The 18,765-nt window shown below is 37.3% G+C and overlaps 1 protein-coding gene across 16 annotated transcripts in view; it reads left to right on the top strand.

The window, feature by feature from the left end:
• The window catches only part of LOC122575637 (PH and SEC7 domain-containing protein), an 84,226-nt gene that overhangs the window by 46,632 nt on the left and 18,829 nt on the right, over window positions 1-18,765 (top strand). For 5 of the 16 annotated variants that reach the window (XM_043744889.1, XM_043744887.1, XM_043744885.1 and 2 more), the window contains 2 exons: window positions 4,813-4,879; window positions 14,566-14,619. In XM_043744889.1, coding sequence (XP_043600824.1) covers window positions 4,813-4,879; window positions 14,566-14,619 — 121 coding nt within the window. Of the gene's footprint in view, window positions 1-1,449; window positions 1,745-4,812; window positions 4,880-12,802; window positions 13,087-14,565; window positions 14,620-18,765 lie in introns of those variants that run through there. The other 11 variants (XM_043744890.1, XM_043744891.1, XM_043744893.1 and 8 more) reach the window with 9 other exon arrangements.

The following is an 18,765-nucleotide window of genomic DNA, read 5'->3' as shown; positions in this document are numbered from 1 at the left end:
TTATATTTCTCTTCTATAATATATCGAACATAAATATTTTGTATAAAATTATTTCTATTATTCCTAGATTTTCAGTAATAATATCTCGTACAAAACTATCGCTACGTACAAAGTATTTTTCTGCAATTAAATAATTTTACCTAAGCTTCGAATTGCTTAACCCAAATCCAATGACGCCAGTACTAAATCAAACGAGCGTTAAATTAAGAATTGCACAATCTCTCGGTGAAATTTACCGTATAGTTTATTATCATAGAGTTTAAAATTGTAGCCCGATACTTGATCCGATACGTTTATTCATTGCCGATAGTTATGACACCTTTGAAATAGTAATATCGGTATCCATACGTGTGATAATAATCCGTGATTAGGACACACGTAACCCGTCCGTTCGCTGTAAGCGGTAAATATACTGTGAACGTTGAAATACGATGAACGTCACTGGGCAATTGCAATTAAATTACCAAGGAAATTAGCCTGCACTGTGGATAATGCATTCGTGAACATAGAGAGTCGCGTTGCACGGACAAACTGACCCACTCTCAGCGTATACAGGGTGTTCCTGCGTTAAGTATCAAATTAGGAATTAGTTAGACTTTCGTAACTAGATTAATTCTCTTTATACTTGGCCATTAGATTAGGTTTCGGGTATTTTACATAAAGTTTGACATCTGCTTCTTGCAGCTTGTTTCTTTGCTCAAGTATATGTAGCAAATATTTGTTAAATATTTTTGCTCGAAAGAAAGAAAAGGAATATTTTTGACGAACCTGTTCTCCTCGTTTCTTCCTCGCATGTTTGCGTCTCTTTGGATATCTTCATTTTTCGAACGCTTTACTCATAAAAAAGGTAGTAAAAGGTAGTAAAATTATATCGGATACTAAAACGAGATATTTCAAACTATGCATATTTTAATAATATCTATTCGAATATAATATCCATTTCGTTTTATACGGAACCAGGGAGACCAATAGAATTATGACCTAAAAGCCCAATTCGGTTCGTTCTATTATAGAAAAAAAATAAATCCATCAGATTCAAATAAAATATAAAAAGTCCATTTGCAATCTATCTTCTCATCAAACAATTTCCGTACATAATTTTACACCTGTTAAGTTCAATTTTCACTTCCAATTTGTACATTCAATTTAATTTTCACTTTCGAAATAAAGATGCCAACGTATAATTAAAACTTAACAGCTCTATTTTCAGCCTCACTTACTATTGAAAAAAAAAAAAGAAAAAAATTCTCGTTTAAATGGAAATTACAATTTCCCACTTTGCAAGAAGAATCGCCACGTAGAGGAAGAAATATTCTCGAGCTTCCTGGCTGCGCGGAAATTTTTCACGCGGCCGAACAGCAATAAAGCGGAACGACGTGGTCCGCGCTGAACACACGGTATATTCGAAAGATTTACATTTTCCGTCCAGCGGCGGACAATGTTTCACTGGGGGGAGGTATGATGGGGCTAAGCGGCCGTGCATCGAAACAATAGCGCGAGACGGTCGCATTTGCGCGGGATGCACACGTATCGCTGCTGCAGTTTCTCGTTATTGTTAGCGCAATGCACGATACATAAGTGCATGCGACGTTCAAGTTACGTGAAAGCTCTGTCTGGCCTCGTGTTTCCAGTCAGACGGTGCACCTTCCGCGATACAGCCACGAGATTGCATGTTTCGTTGTCTTCGTTGCCTGTGATCGACGCGGCTCGCCTGTTAAACGCCAGTCATTTACCACCACACCTTGTAATTTCTTCTTTCGATCGTTTCTCCTTCTAGGTTAATCTATCTACTTGTTCGTTAAGTGGAAGTTGCTGCAGCGGCGATGCACGAAATTCGACGAAATTAAAATTCGCTGGATTTTTTTTACTATCGCGATGATGTCTGACCCGAGAGACTTTGTCGAATAATTGAATCTGTCATTGATTGTTACGGGCATTCGCGACGGGTTAGCGAGGTTTTTGGTTGACTAATTGAAAGTTAGAGTTGGCAGATTTAAAGGAATCGAAAGTCAATGGCGGGATTTTTTAGTATCGTCGCAACAAGTGAATTTGTTTTTGACGAACAATTTAATGTATCGCTTGACGGAGGGTTGCGCGCGGTTAAGGAGGTTTTCGTTAACTAATAATTGTATTCCAGGGTTGAGAGATTTAAAGGAAGTAAAAATATTTTGAGAATAATTTCACTTCGACGATTAATTTAATGTGTTGTTGGCTTGACGAAGATTCGTAAGGGATTGGGTAAGTTTCGCTGATAAAATGACCAGTTATCTAGACATTTAGAGTTACGTAATTTGCTTTTGTTTGGCTTCATAGGACTTATCTAAGAGGTTGTGAAAAGCGGTGAAGAATTATTACTGGCAATTTAGCTTCACAATCTCTATTTAGAGTCGATTGGATATCGTGAAATTTGTAAGAGGGAAAGGGGATTTTATCGAGTGGAATGGATTTTATAATTCAGTATTTCGAATTATTGGACATTAAAGCGAATTATATCAAGACGTTTGTTTGCTAGAAGCGATCAATTTGGCTTTTACTTCATTTTCAGTTAATAGACCTCGCAAACAATTTTTCCGTCGTCTATTTTGTAAAACATATCATCCCCACTTTCGTTGTAAAAAATCTCATCCTAATATAAATAAATTTTATTCGATTAAAAAAAATTTTGATCATATTCGCCGATAAATCGAAGGAAAATGTATGGATTATGATGTTAATTCACGATGTGTTACAATGAAGTCAGTAAAGCGTGGCGTAGCAACTTGGATCTCTTTGTACGCGTCAGCTGCTCCTTTATTTGTCCAAGAAGGATTTGCCCGTGTTAACAGAGCTTCTACCTGGTAGCGTCTTATCCGTCTACCCGCTCATGACGGCTAGCTTCTTGTAAACAATTTCGTTTCCTGTTCCTTGTGCACCGTGGAACGCTATTTCCCCGGAGGCAAGCCGCAGGAAATCGAAGAGACAGCGACGGAAGAAATAGGGGACAATTTTTCAGAGAAGTTCAGAGCCGCGAAGTAACGCCGTGAAACTATACGGAAAGTCGTATATACAGACGTTCGAGGGTTGAAATACGTTCCTTCGCTTTCCTTGTACCTCTCACTCCCTCCTTCTATTCAATAACTTGCAAAATGACTTATTACGTTTGAGCGTACGGGATGTCGTTTCCATCGAGTTCCAATTTGCCGAACAAATACCAACCAATTTGTCCATATTCTACTGAACTATGGAGAAAAGTAATAATTGCGAACAAGTATCAAACGGTGTTATTTGTATCTTTGAATATTTAGCCGAATTTACATTGTTCGCGTTGGAGGATCACTGCTGATTAAAAGGACGTTTTTCGCGATGAAACGTGCACGGTGAAACAATGGAAATGCGGCTTTACTCGCTGCTCGGACCAAATTATCGACCGTATCTGAACCTGCCTTTATCTTCGACCGCTGTTTGTACTTTAAATATTTCAAGACTTGTTGGTTGATTCATCGTCCGTATCAATACGTTTTGCATAATTTTGCACGAAGTAAGTTAGGAAACAATATCTGCCAGATTCGTCGGCCAGATATTGCGAGTTACCAGCGTAAGTTATGTAAAACACGTTCGTTTCCTCGGTCGTTCCATTCAACCGATGATGTGAAAATTGCATAGCGTTACGTAAGCGTGGGAATAGTATAGCGAGATGGATTTTAGCAGCGATGGGAATACTATGGCTCTTTGATTTACTTGTTCCGCCGGATTGCCACGATTGTTGTATAACCAGCGAAATATCGTAGGAAGCTTTATTTCGTTACCAAGTTAATCACATTGACCTCTATTCCCATACTTTCTCGATCAATGATAAGTCATTATAAATTCTAATATCGATAGCGAGCAACTAAAGTCCTATTGTGTTTATTATAAACGGTATATCAATATTATAGTGGGGGGCTTACGTTTGTAATGATTGTTTGGACCGTACACGATGCTGTGTTATTTTTTAAAGAATTCCTCCTGAGTGGTGTATATTAATGTTGCTGTCAGTGATATTAGTTGTTGCTGTCGCCGTTGGGGGGTTGCTGTATTTTCTTCCTATTTAAGAATCGTGGAAGAAAAATCAGACTTCGGTCCCCGGGATTCGATCCCGCTGCCGTCATTCGTTGTTAGTGTCGGGTGGCGGTATTTGTGCTGTCGAGTGCCGCCACACTCCCATCAAACCACTTTTACGTGTCTTCTACTTACTATTTTTATTACATATATTTAATACTAAAATCACGTAAGAAGAGGAACTTTGGTAACGTAACACTAACGAAGAATATATTACATTTTTAAACTCTTCCTCTATAAAGCATGAAAAATGTGACTTGCTACGCGTCAGTCTTCCGTGATCTTCGCACAATCTTATTACACTAAAAATAATCTAACGATCGTTGCAATTAAGATGGAAATAATTCGAGTGACATCTACACCAAAGGAACGACACTTTAACTGTTTTATTTTAATTATCAACGTGTACCAAATTCACTCCTGTTACTATCAAAAATTCAAAAACGATAAAGGCACGTAAGATGGTTTCATCACAGAATGTGTAAAGGACGAATAGAGTGTCTGTTTTAACACAGATATGTAATAATAGGGAGGCACATTTGCATAACGGCGGTTCGCTATTCGCCCCGTTGGCCGGTTGGCCAGGGGGCTGCAGCGAATTGTATCGTCGAATTGCCAAAAGCCGGTGGAGCAAGTAGACGCCCTCCTAGCGGTGCATGGCAATTCGTCGTACCTGACCAATTGATCCTTCTGCAGAATGCGTTTTCATAGAAACCGTGTCTGTTGCTTTTGCAGGTCGAGGCCGGTGACGTCATACTCAGGGTGAACGAAGTCGATGTCAACCGATTCAGTACTAAAGAAGGTAAGAAGACCGACCTGTTTTAGCCCCTCTCTCTCTCTCTTTCTCTCGCGTTCGTGATATAATGCACATTCGCCCAAGTGCACTCGTTCTCTCTTCTCTCCCTTTTCCTCCCCTCTTTCATGGTTCCTCCTCTTTTGCCCCTGTTTAAAAGGTACAACCTTTTTGTCCGCGATATAACGTATCGAATGCTCGCAGGATTTGTATTCTCATGTTCTGTGATCGAGATTTGGCAATCGACGAAGATTAATGTTGCGTTTGACGACCAGAGCTATCGTCGAATAAAGGGCAGCAGGACTGCGTTTTCAGTGACTCGTATCGATTGTCAAGTTGAAGCGAGGTATATGTTTCTATCAGCTACGATATTCGTATTGTGTTAAAAAGACGAGCAACGCCATTTAATTATATATTTTGAGCAAATATATTGTACTATGCATACCCCATGGTGTTCGAATATCGACGCGAGTCACTGGCACATGAACTTCTTTTATCGAAATTATCCCAAATTTTAGTCGATGCCAGAGATAGTGTCACAGGCAATGCAAGATAGGAAAGAATTTTTTGTCCATACATTTTCCAAAAATCATTGAGATCTTGGAATATCCGCCGCTATAAGTTTGTAAAACTTCTATGCGGCAGATTTTGATCGCTCTGTTCGATTGGTAAGAATCGAGAAACTTGATTTACACGGTGATGATTCTTTGGCGAAATGAGTAAGTAGGTTTATCCATCTCATCCATAAATTCGCAAGGAACTCGATTACTCGCTCAAACTGAACCAATCATTTATCCGAGTTCTCGCCGAAATAAAATCTGCCGGTGGAGAAAACGAAAACTTGGAAGATCGACGTGATCAACTTTCTCGTAATTGCGATACAATTCTCGAACGTCCAGGGAGTTACGATGGAAAATAAAAAAGGAAAAGGGAAAAAGCGAGAAAGAACGTAGATCGATCGAGTGAAAGTCGGCTCGCGCTTTATCCCACGATTGTTCTTGCACGGAAGGTCAATGAAACTGGCGCTCGGGCGTGAAAAAATCGCGGACGTTCGGCTTTTCGACCGTAAAACAACAGGAAAACGCAACCGCTCCGACCTGAAGATTCACGATTCTATGTTTCGCCGCGCGTTTCACGCGGAGATAGCGATAATTCGCGAGGGACGACCGTTTTATCAGGATTTATTGGGAATATATACCGACCGGCTGGATTTTCCATAAAACACCTGAGAATGCCTGGGAAATTTATATCGTGATTTCTGGCGGAAGCCGTCTGATGCAAGATTTCACGGTATCTGCTCGAGTGTGGAGAAATCGAAAGTTCAGTGATAACAAGAACAAACAGACGATTTCACACAAACAGTCGTTTAATTGTTTAATTACTTTGTTTACTGAAAACAATGATGATACTTCTACGAAGATTAAAACAGAATTCTTATAAAACTTATATATCGTTGTTGCAATGCAACAAAGGTATAACTAGAAATTTGCAAATTTTTTAGATGAACGCTTTGCTAGTTTCAGACACGTCTAATCTTTTCTCTATAAAAGTTACATAATTTTTAAAATGGTCACTATATATCAGTTTATTGAAATATTCGTCGTTGGTTGTGACATTTCGTGGGAAGTTAATTTTTAGTTGCAGTTAGTCGCAGACGTACTTAAAAGTAAGTAGAGAATGCAAACGCTGTTGTTTATCCCGACATTATAAAACATTCCCTTCGTTATTTAATTGCAAGTTTAATCGCTAAATGAAATTGATCTTCTTGGTCTCCTGAGAAATCACCTTTTTCCAGTTGCGCCATTGATGCACTGGGACGATGATACATTGTACGTAATTAAAATGATCACATCTGACAATGTATTATTTGGAAAATAAAGCAAATCACAGTTTTATCATTTAGTCCATATAATACAACTTCATCTAAAAGGTAAAAAACACAGGGAACTTCGGATATTTCAAAGTATCTTGAAAAAAGAAAAAATTACAGTTGGGATGTTTTAACTAAGTACAACAGTATATTATTTGAGATACGTACGATTCTTTACCAGTTAATACAATCAATACGGTTGTTTATTATTCCAACGAAAACCCTATATTGATATAGTCAAGCAAACCGCGGAAGCTATAATAATTATGAATGGTTTCCAAATGCAGTAAAAAGTCACTATGTATACGTATATGTTGAATATTTCCAGTTCATACAAGATATAAATACTATCTCGGAGGGGCACTTGCAAAGCTTGCTGCAGAAATCGAATTGAAATCATCATTTTCTATGAATATTTACCACTTCTGTACATTGAACGTCTTCCAAGAATAATATCAGTGGCACATGCAAGGAAATCACGATTAAACGAGAAGACTCTGCGAGATATTCTATATTTAAATTATATTCAAGAATTCGATGAAATATCACGATGTTCGTTTCGTTCTGTTTGCGTTTTGTCCCGTCAATATGGTTTCGATCTATTCGTCCGATTTACGCGGTATCAAATAAAATTCATAAGAAGTCTAACACGCGATGGCTATAGAAATAGAACTGGATAACACGAAGGAAAATCGTATACGTAAGTTTACCTCATTCAGATTACAAATAAATGAGACACTGTTTTTGCTTGACCCTAGCTTAACCTTTCGATCTGTCAAGTGTCCCATTCGTCACGCAAAAATGATTTATTCATAGAAAGAATCGAGATGCGAGTAATAAGCATCGACGAGACGCGATAGAAGTTACAAGGAACGGAATTAAATAAAATTTTATTCCTTTATACTTGGCAGTTTTATCGATAGATCTTGAGACGGTTGGTTATCGTATGGATTACCTTTTGGTTAATTTTGTTCAACATTTGTAACGTTGTTTTAAAAAATGATTAATGGAATATGGTATAGAAGTTGCACATTTTTATTGGCGAGTTACCGCTGTTGTATATTTTATGATTCGTATCTCTTCATAGTCTCTATCTCATGCATTTTTAACGCATCATTTATTCTCTGCTCTAGCTTGGCTATCTTGTTTCTATTTAAATTTCTAATTGAATAATACATATGCATGAGGGGAATGTCTTGAAAACTATAAATTTTTAAGATTCTCAAAGAAATATCACGAGCATTAGACGAAAATTTGTGCCTAATTGGAGCACCGAGAACCATAGTGATTTAAGTCAGTCCATTACTCACTTTTATAAAAATAACGTCCTATGTTTACGATTATACAAAATTCATTGCGTTTTTTAAAATCGATAAGGACGTGCCGCAGCAGATATTATTAGATTACGAATTTTCATGCAAATTAGGATTTAGATAAATGTTTCATTTACCTTCTAATAACGAGTACTTACTTCGAGTATTTTGTATATTTTCTTACGTATATCCTGGCTATTTTTACAAATTCCAATTTTCTGAAAATGCATAATGAACGAAACTAAATGAAACCTGAATGATGATACCTTTAACACGTTGACTGCCACGCCTGTTTTCAAGAAAATCTCCGTCAGGCCACGCGCGCAGCGGTACCAAGCGTTCTCTGCTCGGTGCTCCCATCGATATTTTCATAATACGAGTAGCTCATCTGGTGGTCTTACCTCAGCGTTTCTTTTGTTTCCATTCCTTCGCATTTGTTTCTCATTTCTCCACTTTCTACAAAATCAGTTTGAATCTTGGCCGAGCAACGAACGGTATAACTTAAAATCTCTGCCCTAATTCGTTACAATGTCGAAAAGAAAAATTGAAAACTTATTTCTCAGTAAGTTAGATAGCAGTGAAAAAGAAAGCTTTTACGAGGCTTATGATTCCGGAAGAAGCATTAGACGCGTATGCAAACTATGTTATGCAAATAAAAGACGTCGAATGGACCGAACAAAGGCGCAAAAGAATTTGAAGAAAACAACAACTTATTGACCAAATTGACCCGACCAACCTCAGCTATGTATAGAATGCTTTAAAGTTTTACATGCTAAATAATTTTTTTAATAAACCATTTTCGTATTACTTATATAACAGTTCAACAGTTTTATTATTATGGAATATCTTCTCAAATACCTACGACGATCCTTCGCAAGTAGTCAAATAAGCGACACCCGAATATGGGTTTCGTGGCCTGACCAGAAACTTTGCTGACACCCGAATACGGGTGTCGTGGCAGTCAACGTGTTAAAAGTTGAAATACGTGACTAAGTATAAATTCTCAGGTTCTCGACTTATGTATACACCGCTATCGTTTTCAATTCACTAATTCTAGAAACAAAATCATCGTTCACTCGTAAAGATAATAACAATAATAATAAACGAAGGAAGAGAAAACTCGGGAAAAAGCCAGAAAACAGAACGTTGGGACAATCGGTGCGCGATGTCCAATGATGAGGAGGAAGCAAAGTTAAACGAGATTCGAGAAAGAAATTTCATTCAGGCGACCCTTCCACCATGAGACGGCGAACAGTCAAACGAAATTACAAACGAACTGGACTCGAACTCACAAGTAATCCGAAGCAAAAATCGAGTTAAGATGGTCGTTGGATTACGTTAGACCAGAGAAACGAAAGAAGGCGGAAGTTTTCTTTAGAAACAACGAAGTTTGTCAAAGTTTCTATTCTTTACAGACGTCCATCTCTCGACGAATTTCTCGCGCTTGTTAGGATCGCGTTGGTAATTTCGTGCACGGGGGTGAAACGTCGACCATGCAGGTCATTAGCGAGAATTTTACGATGACACGACGCTAAATTTGCGCCGTGCACGCGAAATGGGACACTTGATTGACTGTATTACCGGTTGCTCGCGAATGCTGTCCGCTGCATCAAACCAAACGATCCTTGCTCAATTTTATATCGACGATACAGTTACCCTTTTGGCTATCTACTATCCATTTTGCAATTCGGTCAGAACTTTCTTTCTTTCTGTTAAACGTTGATGATTGAATATAACGTCAGTCTAGTTGGTGGATTTTCTAATCCGAAAATTGTAGCTTGTTAATTGGAAGATTCGTCGTTCTGATCGTCAATGTGTTTGGGTCATAATTATCTCTTCGTTCACAGATCTTCTATACTTTTACATGTCGCCTTATTCGTTCTGTAAAATTAAATTTCATAATTCATTCATCATTTCATCATTCATAATTCATGTAGGAAATGATTCTGTTCTTTGCATCTATTAATCTATTAATACAGTACATTTTTAATTTAAGAGACGCGTCTGAAATTAACGTGAAAACGCATCTTTTCTTTTAAACTGAAGTTATTTATAAATCATCAAATGGAAGGTTTTACAGAGGATTTCTTTAAGTTTCTAATATCAATAAAATAATATTTCAAATAAGGCGCGAATATAAAATTGCGAGAAAGAAGCTTAACAATTCTTTCTTCGATACTATCAATAAACATTAAAATAGATACTACTTGGCTACTAAAATAAAATAGATAGAAATATTGGGCTGTTTACTATAATAAAAATAGATACTAGCTTCTTTGTTAGAATAGAAATAGAGGTCAAGTTGACGAATAGTTACCCTTCAATGGCCTTGAGATGTGATATCAAGATCATCATTTTGGGCAACATTTTCCTATTCATGTAACGGGTGGTTGGTTTTAGTTTTTTACGAGCCATACACGAAAGTACGTTTGGTATCGTACATCCATGTACGTATGTATTCCGCGTGAAGCTGTCGATGAATTATGAATTCTAACGGTATATTTTTAATATCTTCATAGTGACGTAATAATAATAAATAATTCTAGTCACAGAATTCCAAGTGGAAATAATTGGCGAGGTTGAGCTATCTAAATGATGTCAGCCGGCGTGGCCAATACCGATAATCATAATGGTGCGACTAAATCAACGCAGTTATAATTTGGATGCACACGTGAATATCCGAGCAATAACTATAATACGCAAATATTACACCTAATGTACAATTTTCCATGTAACATAGAAAGAAAGTACGTACAAATATGATAGCAAACATACTTTTGCGTATAACTGAAAAATTAAAATCGAGCACCCTATATACGTATAGGAAAAAGTTGTTCGAAATGGTGAGCTCGACAATATATTTCAAGGGGATGGAAATCGGTGAGGAGGTAATTGTTCGACACCTTCGCGAAAATAAATACTTTAAACAAATGAATGTATTATCAAATTCATATTGTCATATTTATATATATATACTATTTATAATTTAAATTATAAAATACAACACGCCTACGAGACTGAAAAGATTAATACAATTCGCAATACAAAGAATCGGAGCAAAGTCCACAAAATAAGGAAGCGAAAGAATGAATCGAACGTAGCGGTGAGGAAATTAAAATTCCGGAAGTGGCACGAACCAGCGGCAATCGCCGTTTCGCGGAGGCTGGCACAAGGAACAACAACGATATCGTGTAACCGAGCGTGAAGCGGCCCCAGCATCGCAATATCGGCCAGCCTCGTGTTTCCTCTGGTTCCCCGTTTAATTTGACAAGCTGACATCGCAGACAAACACGAAGCGATATTTCAGTTCCGTGAACCGTGAACTCGCGTTTGTTCGACTCGGCTCGGCGCGTTTGCGTCTCGCAGATATAATTGGTAAACTTGGCCGGGCTGCTGTTCGGAAATGGAAGACGCTGGAGGTGCCTCGTCCTACGGAACGTCCGCCTTACGGGGTTGAAGGACGGTGAAAGTTTATCGAAAGCCTTTGCAACCGGATAAATTTGTTCTTCGAGGGTTTCGGAGGCCTTTCTCCGAGCTCTTTTCAGATATCGACAAGATTTAGACGCTTTGAAGCTTTCTGTTGCTCCATTGTCTTCCTTCTGTTTGTAGAAATTGCAGTTTTCATGGAAAACGTTTTGATCCGAAGATTAAGATCTGACCCCTCTTCCTCTTAGATTCGGAAGCCTCTTAACACTCGTCTTTCCAGCTTAATTTTAGTCCTTTCTTTTTCTTTAAAATCCTTACTCCTTTTTGTTTCTCCGGTGTTTTACAAATATTTGCAAACTTTGATTCATTTGGACGATCGGAAACATAGAAACAGATAAGCGATAGATGTATAGTAGTTGTGTCGTAGCGAGAGATACACAGTTTATGTGTATATTATACGAAACATATTGAAATCTCGTTAGCAATTAAATAGGAGTATCGTGACTATATATCGGCGCAATTTGAAACGGATGTGAAGATGCATACAGAAGTTTCATAATACTTATTATTACCATAATTGTGTGACGTCAATCCACATTAGAGACCGGATGTGTGCAGATCCTCACCGCGTACCCTCACTTCAAGGACCCACCATAAACTTAAACTTTTAGTTTATTAAGTGTTATCGGTTTGTGGATGGTACTTGGAACAGTCCTTGGGTTATTATACGTCCTTACAAATTACGAGGAAATCAGGTAGTTACCTAATAGGAAAAACCCAATATTTGACTAACAAAAAAGCTGGTTTTTCCCATAAACAGTATCACCTACTAGCCACGTTGGTAGGAGGCTTCCTCCTCCTATCTTCATTTATTAACATGGACTGTAACCAATTGGCATCGTGGATCGTTACCTTCACTTTTCCTAACGAAAAGTGCGAACAGCGAATCCGCGTTGTTAATTGAAAAGGGCACACCCACACTGAGCTTTCCTTCGCAATGACACGAGAACACCTGAAGAGAGAAAACTGAACCTACGATCAGTCAACATCTATCAAATTAGTCACGCTTCTTGTAAAGTACGATAGAAAATAAAGATAGTAGTTGTGTTACGATTCAACCATCCTGTCTTCATGATCTAACTGCTAATTTTACGTGAAAATTACGTGGCAAAGATCAGCAAAATATTTGAATTGGTACATTTAATACAATTAATACGTACGTTGTATATCATTAGAATAGAATTGTATGTTTAAGACAACTGTTCAAGCTGTACACTAATTTTTATCAATGTCGTGTAACTTCCTGTCTGTGCATATTTCTAGATTGCTTTCGAATGTTGCTGCTACAATCGCTGCAGTCTCGTTGCAGCATCAACGGAATTTCAAAAAGTTTGGTACAATGCGCGTAATATGTTCATAAAAAGATTCTGTAGCAAGAATTCGAATACTTTGGCGAGTCACTGTAAACCATTTCACTCAACGGTGCACAGAATGTTTTCTACTTCCATAGACAGTTTGAAGGTAAAAGAAAGAGCCAAAGCTACAGAATTTCTTTCAGCAGATGCTTCCCAGCATTTTCACAATCTCCAGTAGTCGAGATGTTCCAGGTAGGTGGAGGTTTTACACAAATTCGAGGTTTAATTAAACCGACCTGTCTGGGCATACCGTCTTGTCCGTCCGAAGCGTATATTCTTGTCATCTCTTTCGTCTAAACCCATCCTCGTCCTATGCCGTTAACGCGTCATGCTAAATTTTCCATTTTGCTGGCGTTAAAACCGAGTTCCACGCGGAACGGTTTAACCATCGTGCAAAATTACGACCCACAGCCATCCCTTTCGTCAGGAGAAGGTCGTTTCTCTCGTTAATCTCAAGCAGGAAGACGGCCAGCCTCTCCGAAAACAGCATAACGGACAGCGTTCCCGTAAATTCCGTTTGCAAACATGCGACGACTCGGTTTAACCGTGGTTTTTATCCCTCTTTCTCTTTTACTGTCGGCGACAAATACAAGTAGGCAGGAAGTAGAAGTAGATACCAATCAAGTTTAATCGTTGATTTCAATTATTTATTATAATAATATAATTATTTACTACCGCAAGGATGCATAATAAATAAAGTGGACGTACAGTAGCGGACAAGATTATACAAAACAGTTTGTATTTTAGAAGAGCAATGGATAAATATAATATATACTGCAGAATAGAGAAACTTTGAACATTCTTCCGTCCGCTACTGGATACGCTTTGGAGATATCTTTCCACGCAATGTGGTTCGCGCAATGCTTCGAAGGAAACATCGCGCGATCCCGTCTTTCAACGTTTACGACTGCAAGTCGCTCATCGGTCATTGTATCGTGTATATCCTTTTACCATGCTTTGAATTATTTCATGCGATATTTTCTTCATTCAACATTCCTGACCCCTTTCACATTCACAAACGCAGTGTCTCACGAACTGATTTTTATGCGAATCGTTGGACGAGATATCTCGTATGTCTTTCCATTATCTTGCATCGCATGAACGACATTGCGTTGCAAGATATCTCTACCGAAGCGCGTCATGAATCATCAACAACATTGTCTGGAAAGATATGTACATATTTCGTACTCTAATGCGAGGTGGTTAATCGAACTGGTGCTACCGTTATATCCAGTAGCGGATAAAAGAAAATTCAAAGCTTGCCAAACAATTCACTCGTGTGTACGCGCATATCAGTAAATTCTGTATTAAATATTTTTCATCGTATCGCATAACAGTCAGCTATTATGCAGTATAAATAATATTTATTTGTTTCCCTTTTTAAGTTCAATCTGTGTTTGTCAAATTTTGCCCGCTACTTTACTTCAATTTCGTCTATTGTGTATCCTCGTAGTACGTAGATTACTTCGTAAATGATTGAACTCAATATTTACATCTTTATGTAAACAAGCCGTATTTCCGCTATCTCGTGTTTATTCCAATTTCCACTAACTATGTCTATTTCATTTATTTCTGTCCGCGAATGTATTCCTTCTGTTCTACGTTTCCCATCCTACGACTCTTTAGCCAACGTCTTTCCTGACTGGTGTGTTTCGTCGTTTTCTGTTTCAGTGCTGAAATGTCTGCGGCTCTCGTCGGATCCCGTCACCCTGAAACTGCGAAGGGGTAAGTCAAGTGCGTCTACGAATTCTTTTATTCGCGCGAACAGCAATGTCGAGTTGGCAGTAAGTTCGGTTATTGAGTTGCGACGAGGAATAGCAATCGAGTTTGAGCTTGGGTGGTTTTCGAAATTCTGATCGGCGAATATCGAAACGTTAGCCATGGTTATTGGCTTAAGTGGTTATTAGTTCGTGAGGATCATCGATGATTCAGGCGGTTAATCGAAAGGCTTGATCAACGCATTAATCGAATTTTTCCGATTATCAGTCGCGTTAGAGACTATATCGCGATTTAGACATTGATTCGTGTTATTTTCTTAGACCTGTGACAGATATTATTTACACGGATTTAGTAATTCGATTAATTGACTTCGATTGTAACGTTAAATTAATTCCGAATTAATTTTGATGTTGGAATTATTGCCAGTATTCAGATTTAAATGAAACACAAACTGTAATGAAATTTACATTTGAATTTCAGCACCGATTCAAATTGGGATTGAATATTTTATACCGTAATATGGAAGAATTTCTGGAATTTAATGCCTCTTAAGATTACATCGATTTTCAATCAATTTATAAAACCACTTGACACATTCGCTATTAATTGAAACTGATGGCGATTCATTCGGAGAATCGAAGTTTTGTTCGTGAGAAATGTCTACGTTTTAATTACACAATAGTAATTTTTTCGTTACATTGTCTGCTGTTTCGCGGATCTTTATGAATCATTCTATCGAAAACTATAGAGCTTGTAATATAATAATTGCGTTATTCAAATGATTTACTCGATTCGACAGGCACCAACAACAGCCTAGTACTTTTAAACAAACGATAGTTCCCAAAACTAAAGAAGAATGATTAATGGTAACGATAATCTACAGGAATTATGCATCGAAGGCAGACATAGCTCAGCTCGACGTTGAACGTAGCAAGATTAGTCTGTCTTTGAACCTCATTGTCACTGTTCTAGACATAGTCTGAAATAAGATTTTCCTCCTTATAATACCGGCACGTGATTAATCCTCTCTGCAGATGTACGAGTTCCCAGTTGTGAATATCAAATATTCTTTAGTTGCTGAATAGCAAATTATTTTGACGTTAAGTTCGTTATTTTATTAATGAGAATTACGATATAGTTTTGAAGCAGCGCTTTTACGAAAAAAGGATGTCAATGGGACGAATATTTTTATTCTAGGATTTATACAATGATAAGGATTCTTTCAGAGATTGCCATAGAATAATAAGATAGCGATAACTCGTTGTTAAAGCTTATTCGCGTTATCGTTAAAAACCTCAGGTTGAAATCATTTTATTGCTATATTTATGCTATTTATTGCTATATCGGGACTTAGGAAACTAATTATTTTAGTTTGAAAAATTATTGCTTTGAGACAAAGCTCGTATGATTTTACGATTAACGAACACTTTTATACTAGTAGATTTTATCTTATTAATTACAGAATTTCTTAAAAACCTTCTATCGTATCGTGTAATAGTTTCAGTCGCAAAATATGCATCGTTAATTACGTATCATAACAGTTTCCCAATATGAACAAATTCATTATTTCTCGTATTTTAATTTCTTGAAATACTCCATTTTTCGACCACACTACCCTAACAACTATTTTACACGTTATTCATGTTGATGTTGAGAGGACCTGATCTGTAAAAAAAAAGGAAGATATACAATTCTATCTAAAGAGATCGTACTACTACATGCCACATAAAATTCGAACCATTTGATACAATTTCTCACTAGTCTTCATCGGTTCTCTAGATTTTCTTGCAACCTAACGAAGCTTGAAAAGAAGAATAAGATTTTTTCCAGAGAAAGATTTCTATAAAATCTGCAACAACAAATATTTCTCAAGAATAGTATCAGACCTACAGTTCCATAAAGATTGGATTAATAAAGTTGTTCCGGCGAGAAGAAAACTTGTAGCGTATTTTATTAGCGATTCTCAGATTCACCAATCTCCGATCGTTGGTACACGATTACGTTCGCCATTCGCAAGATCCGCTTTCGTCGGTGAAAGTGTAGAGGAGTAGGGAGAAACCGAAAGAAATATCGGGTGGACCGCGTTCTCGACGGTGCACGCGTTCCATCGATAAGCGTAATCGGCGGTGTGTGTGGGCGGCGAACTTCTTGGCCGGTTTTCCGATCGTCTGGAATCCAAGGCGCGTATTCCTGCAACGCGCACGAGCCAACTCGCGCATTCCTCTCGGGTGGATCCTCGCGGTCGAAAGTACGCCCGGAATGCGAAGGAAGTTCACGTGTTTCGGCTGCTGGCAAGTTCCGCTTTCTCATCCATGTATGACCGGAATTTTCTAGTTAAACGTATTTTTCGCAACATTCGAATCAACCCTTTGTAATTGGATGGTCTTTTTGATTGGCGAGGAAAACAAATTGAAGACAACAGGTGAGAAACGTGATAATACAGATATATTGTAGCTTCATTTATTCGTCAAGATGCGACGAAAGTAAATTGTAGACTAGGAAACATATTCGCAAAATCATCTGGTGTGTGGATGGTGAAAATAAATACAGTCAGTGAATAAAGTATTGGCATAGTCTTTAAAACGGGATAACTGTTTTAAAAACGGGTGCAAAGTATTTGAGGTTTTTGGAGAAACTAGAAAAATTGCTTCGTTAAATGACGTGCATAGGAAATTTTGAGAAAATTAAAATTGGTAGGAACGAAGAGGAAGATTTCTCTTACACGTCATTAAAAGTGAACCAATCCCTTTAGTTTCTCAATAAAGTTCGAATAGTTCGGTCTAATCTTAAAAAAAAGTTATGTTGTTTCAAATATAACTACGAATAATATACGAATAATATACTTTTGTGACTGACTGTAAGTGAGACGTAGGTATAGTACTCAGCTATACACATTTCTCACGTCGTATTCATATTGAACTGAAGTTGAAAATGCATCGATTACTATGGAGAAAGTGCCTTTCGTAAATGTTACTCCACTTCCTTAATCAACGTGATTCATAAATCAAAGTAATATTCGTCGATTAAACTGCATCTGGAATTACACGCGCTACTGCACTCTCCTTTAACGGAAACCGTTATCCAAATAAAAATACTATAAATACACGTATGATGCACATTGTACGTAGACAACCTTTCACAATTTTCATTTTCTCCAGTTTCTTTTAATCGGCATATCCGATTTATAAATTAAATTGATATTTATCAACGAAATTACTTTTGAAAGTATCCGTTGTAATATATTTTTTCAGTGGAAATCGTTATCGAAATTGAAATACTACAGACACATGCGATGCACTTTCTCTCTCTTCATTACGAAGCTCCCCTTCGTAATTTACCATTTTATCCTACTTCCTTTAATCAACGTGTTTCATAAATTAAATTAAATTAATATCATCGACATTGCATTGGAAATTAACGCCTTTAACACCTTTTTAAAATGAAAATTATAAACGAGACACGTGTATATGACAGGCGTTCTTAATCTTATTTTCGCAATTTTACTTGCTTCTCAGTAATCAACGAAATTGGTATATTCGATCCATGTTTAGAAAGAAAGCGGCACTTGAAATTACACTTTACATGTCTTTTTGGAGAAACTATTATACGGACCTTTACATTTTCTCGACTTTCTAAATCAAAGTAAACGTTAATACGCAAATTTAGGGATACGTTTATTGTTTCCACCTTGTTTGCCTTAGCATTGTTCAATTTATTTATTATTAAACAAAATGCACTACGAATTAATAATATCAATAATATAGATACTAATAATATGTTATTATACTATTATTATATATGTTATTACACTAATAATAATTATAATATGTTATTACACGGATAAATTGTGTAAGATAAATTGGGAAAATTTAAATATATTAAAAATGGCCAAAGATTTGAAATAAAGCAATCGTTAGACTATCTAGAAACCGAGGCGACGAAAGAAATTTCTATTTACTGATATTCGTCACATACAAATCTGAATTTTTCCAAACACGTACAATCCACTGATTGTTGCACGTAGAAAGCCAATTGACCTAGGACATTGTCAATGTGTTAAAATCCGGTAAATACACGGACATGCGATACAGGCAGACAGTTGGCCACGTTGCGTGAGTAGAATCATTGTGTAAACTTGCCAGGGGACCAGAT

This window comes from Bombus pyrosoma, linkage group LG15, assembly GCF_014825855.1.
Source record: "Bombus pyrosoma isolate SC7728 linkage group LG15, ASM1482585v1, whole genome shotgun sequence".
NCBI lineage: Eukaryota > Metazoa > Arthropoda > Insecta > Hymenoptera > Apidae > Bombus > Bombus pyrosoma.
Note: the sequence above shows the minus strand (reverse complement) of the source record. Positions and strands in the feature narration are given on the sequence as shown.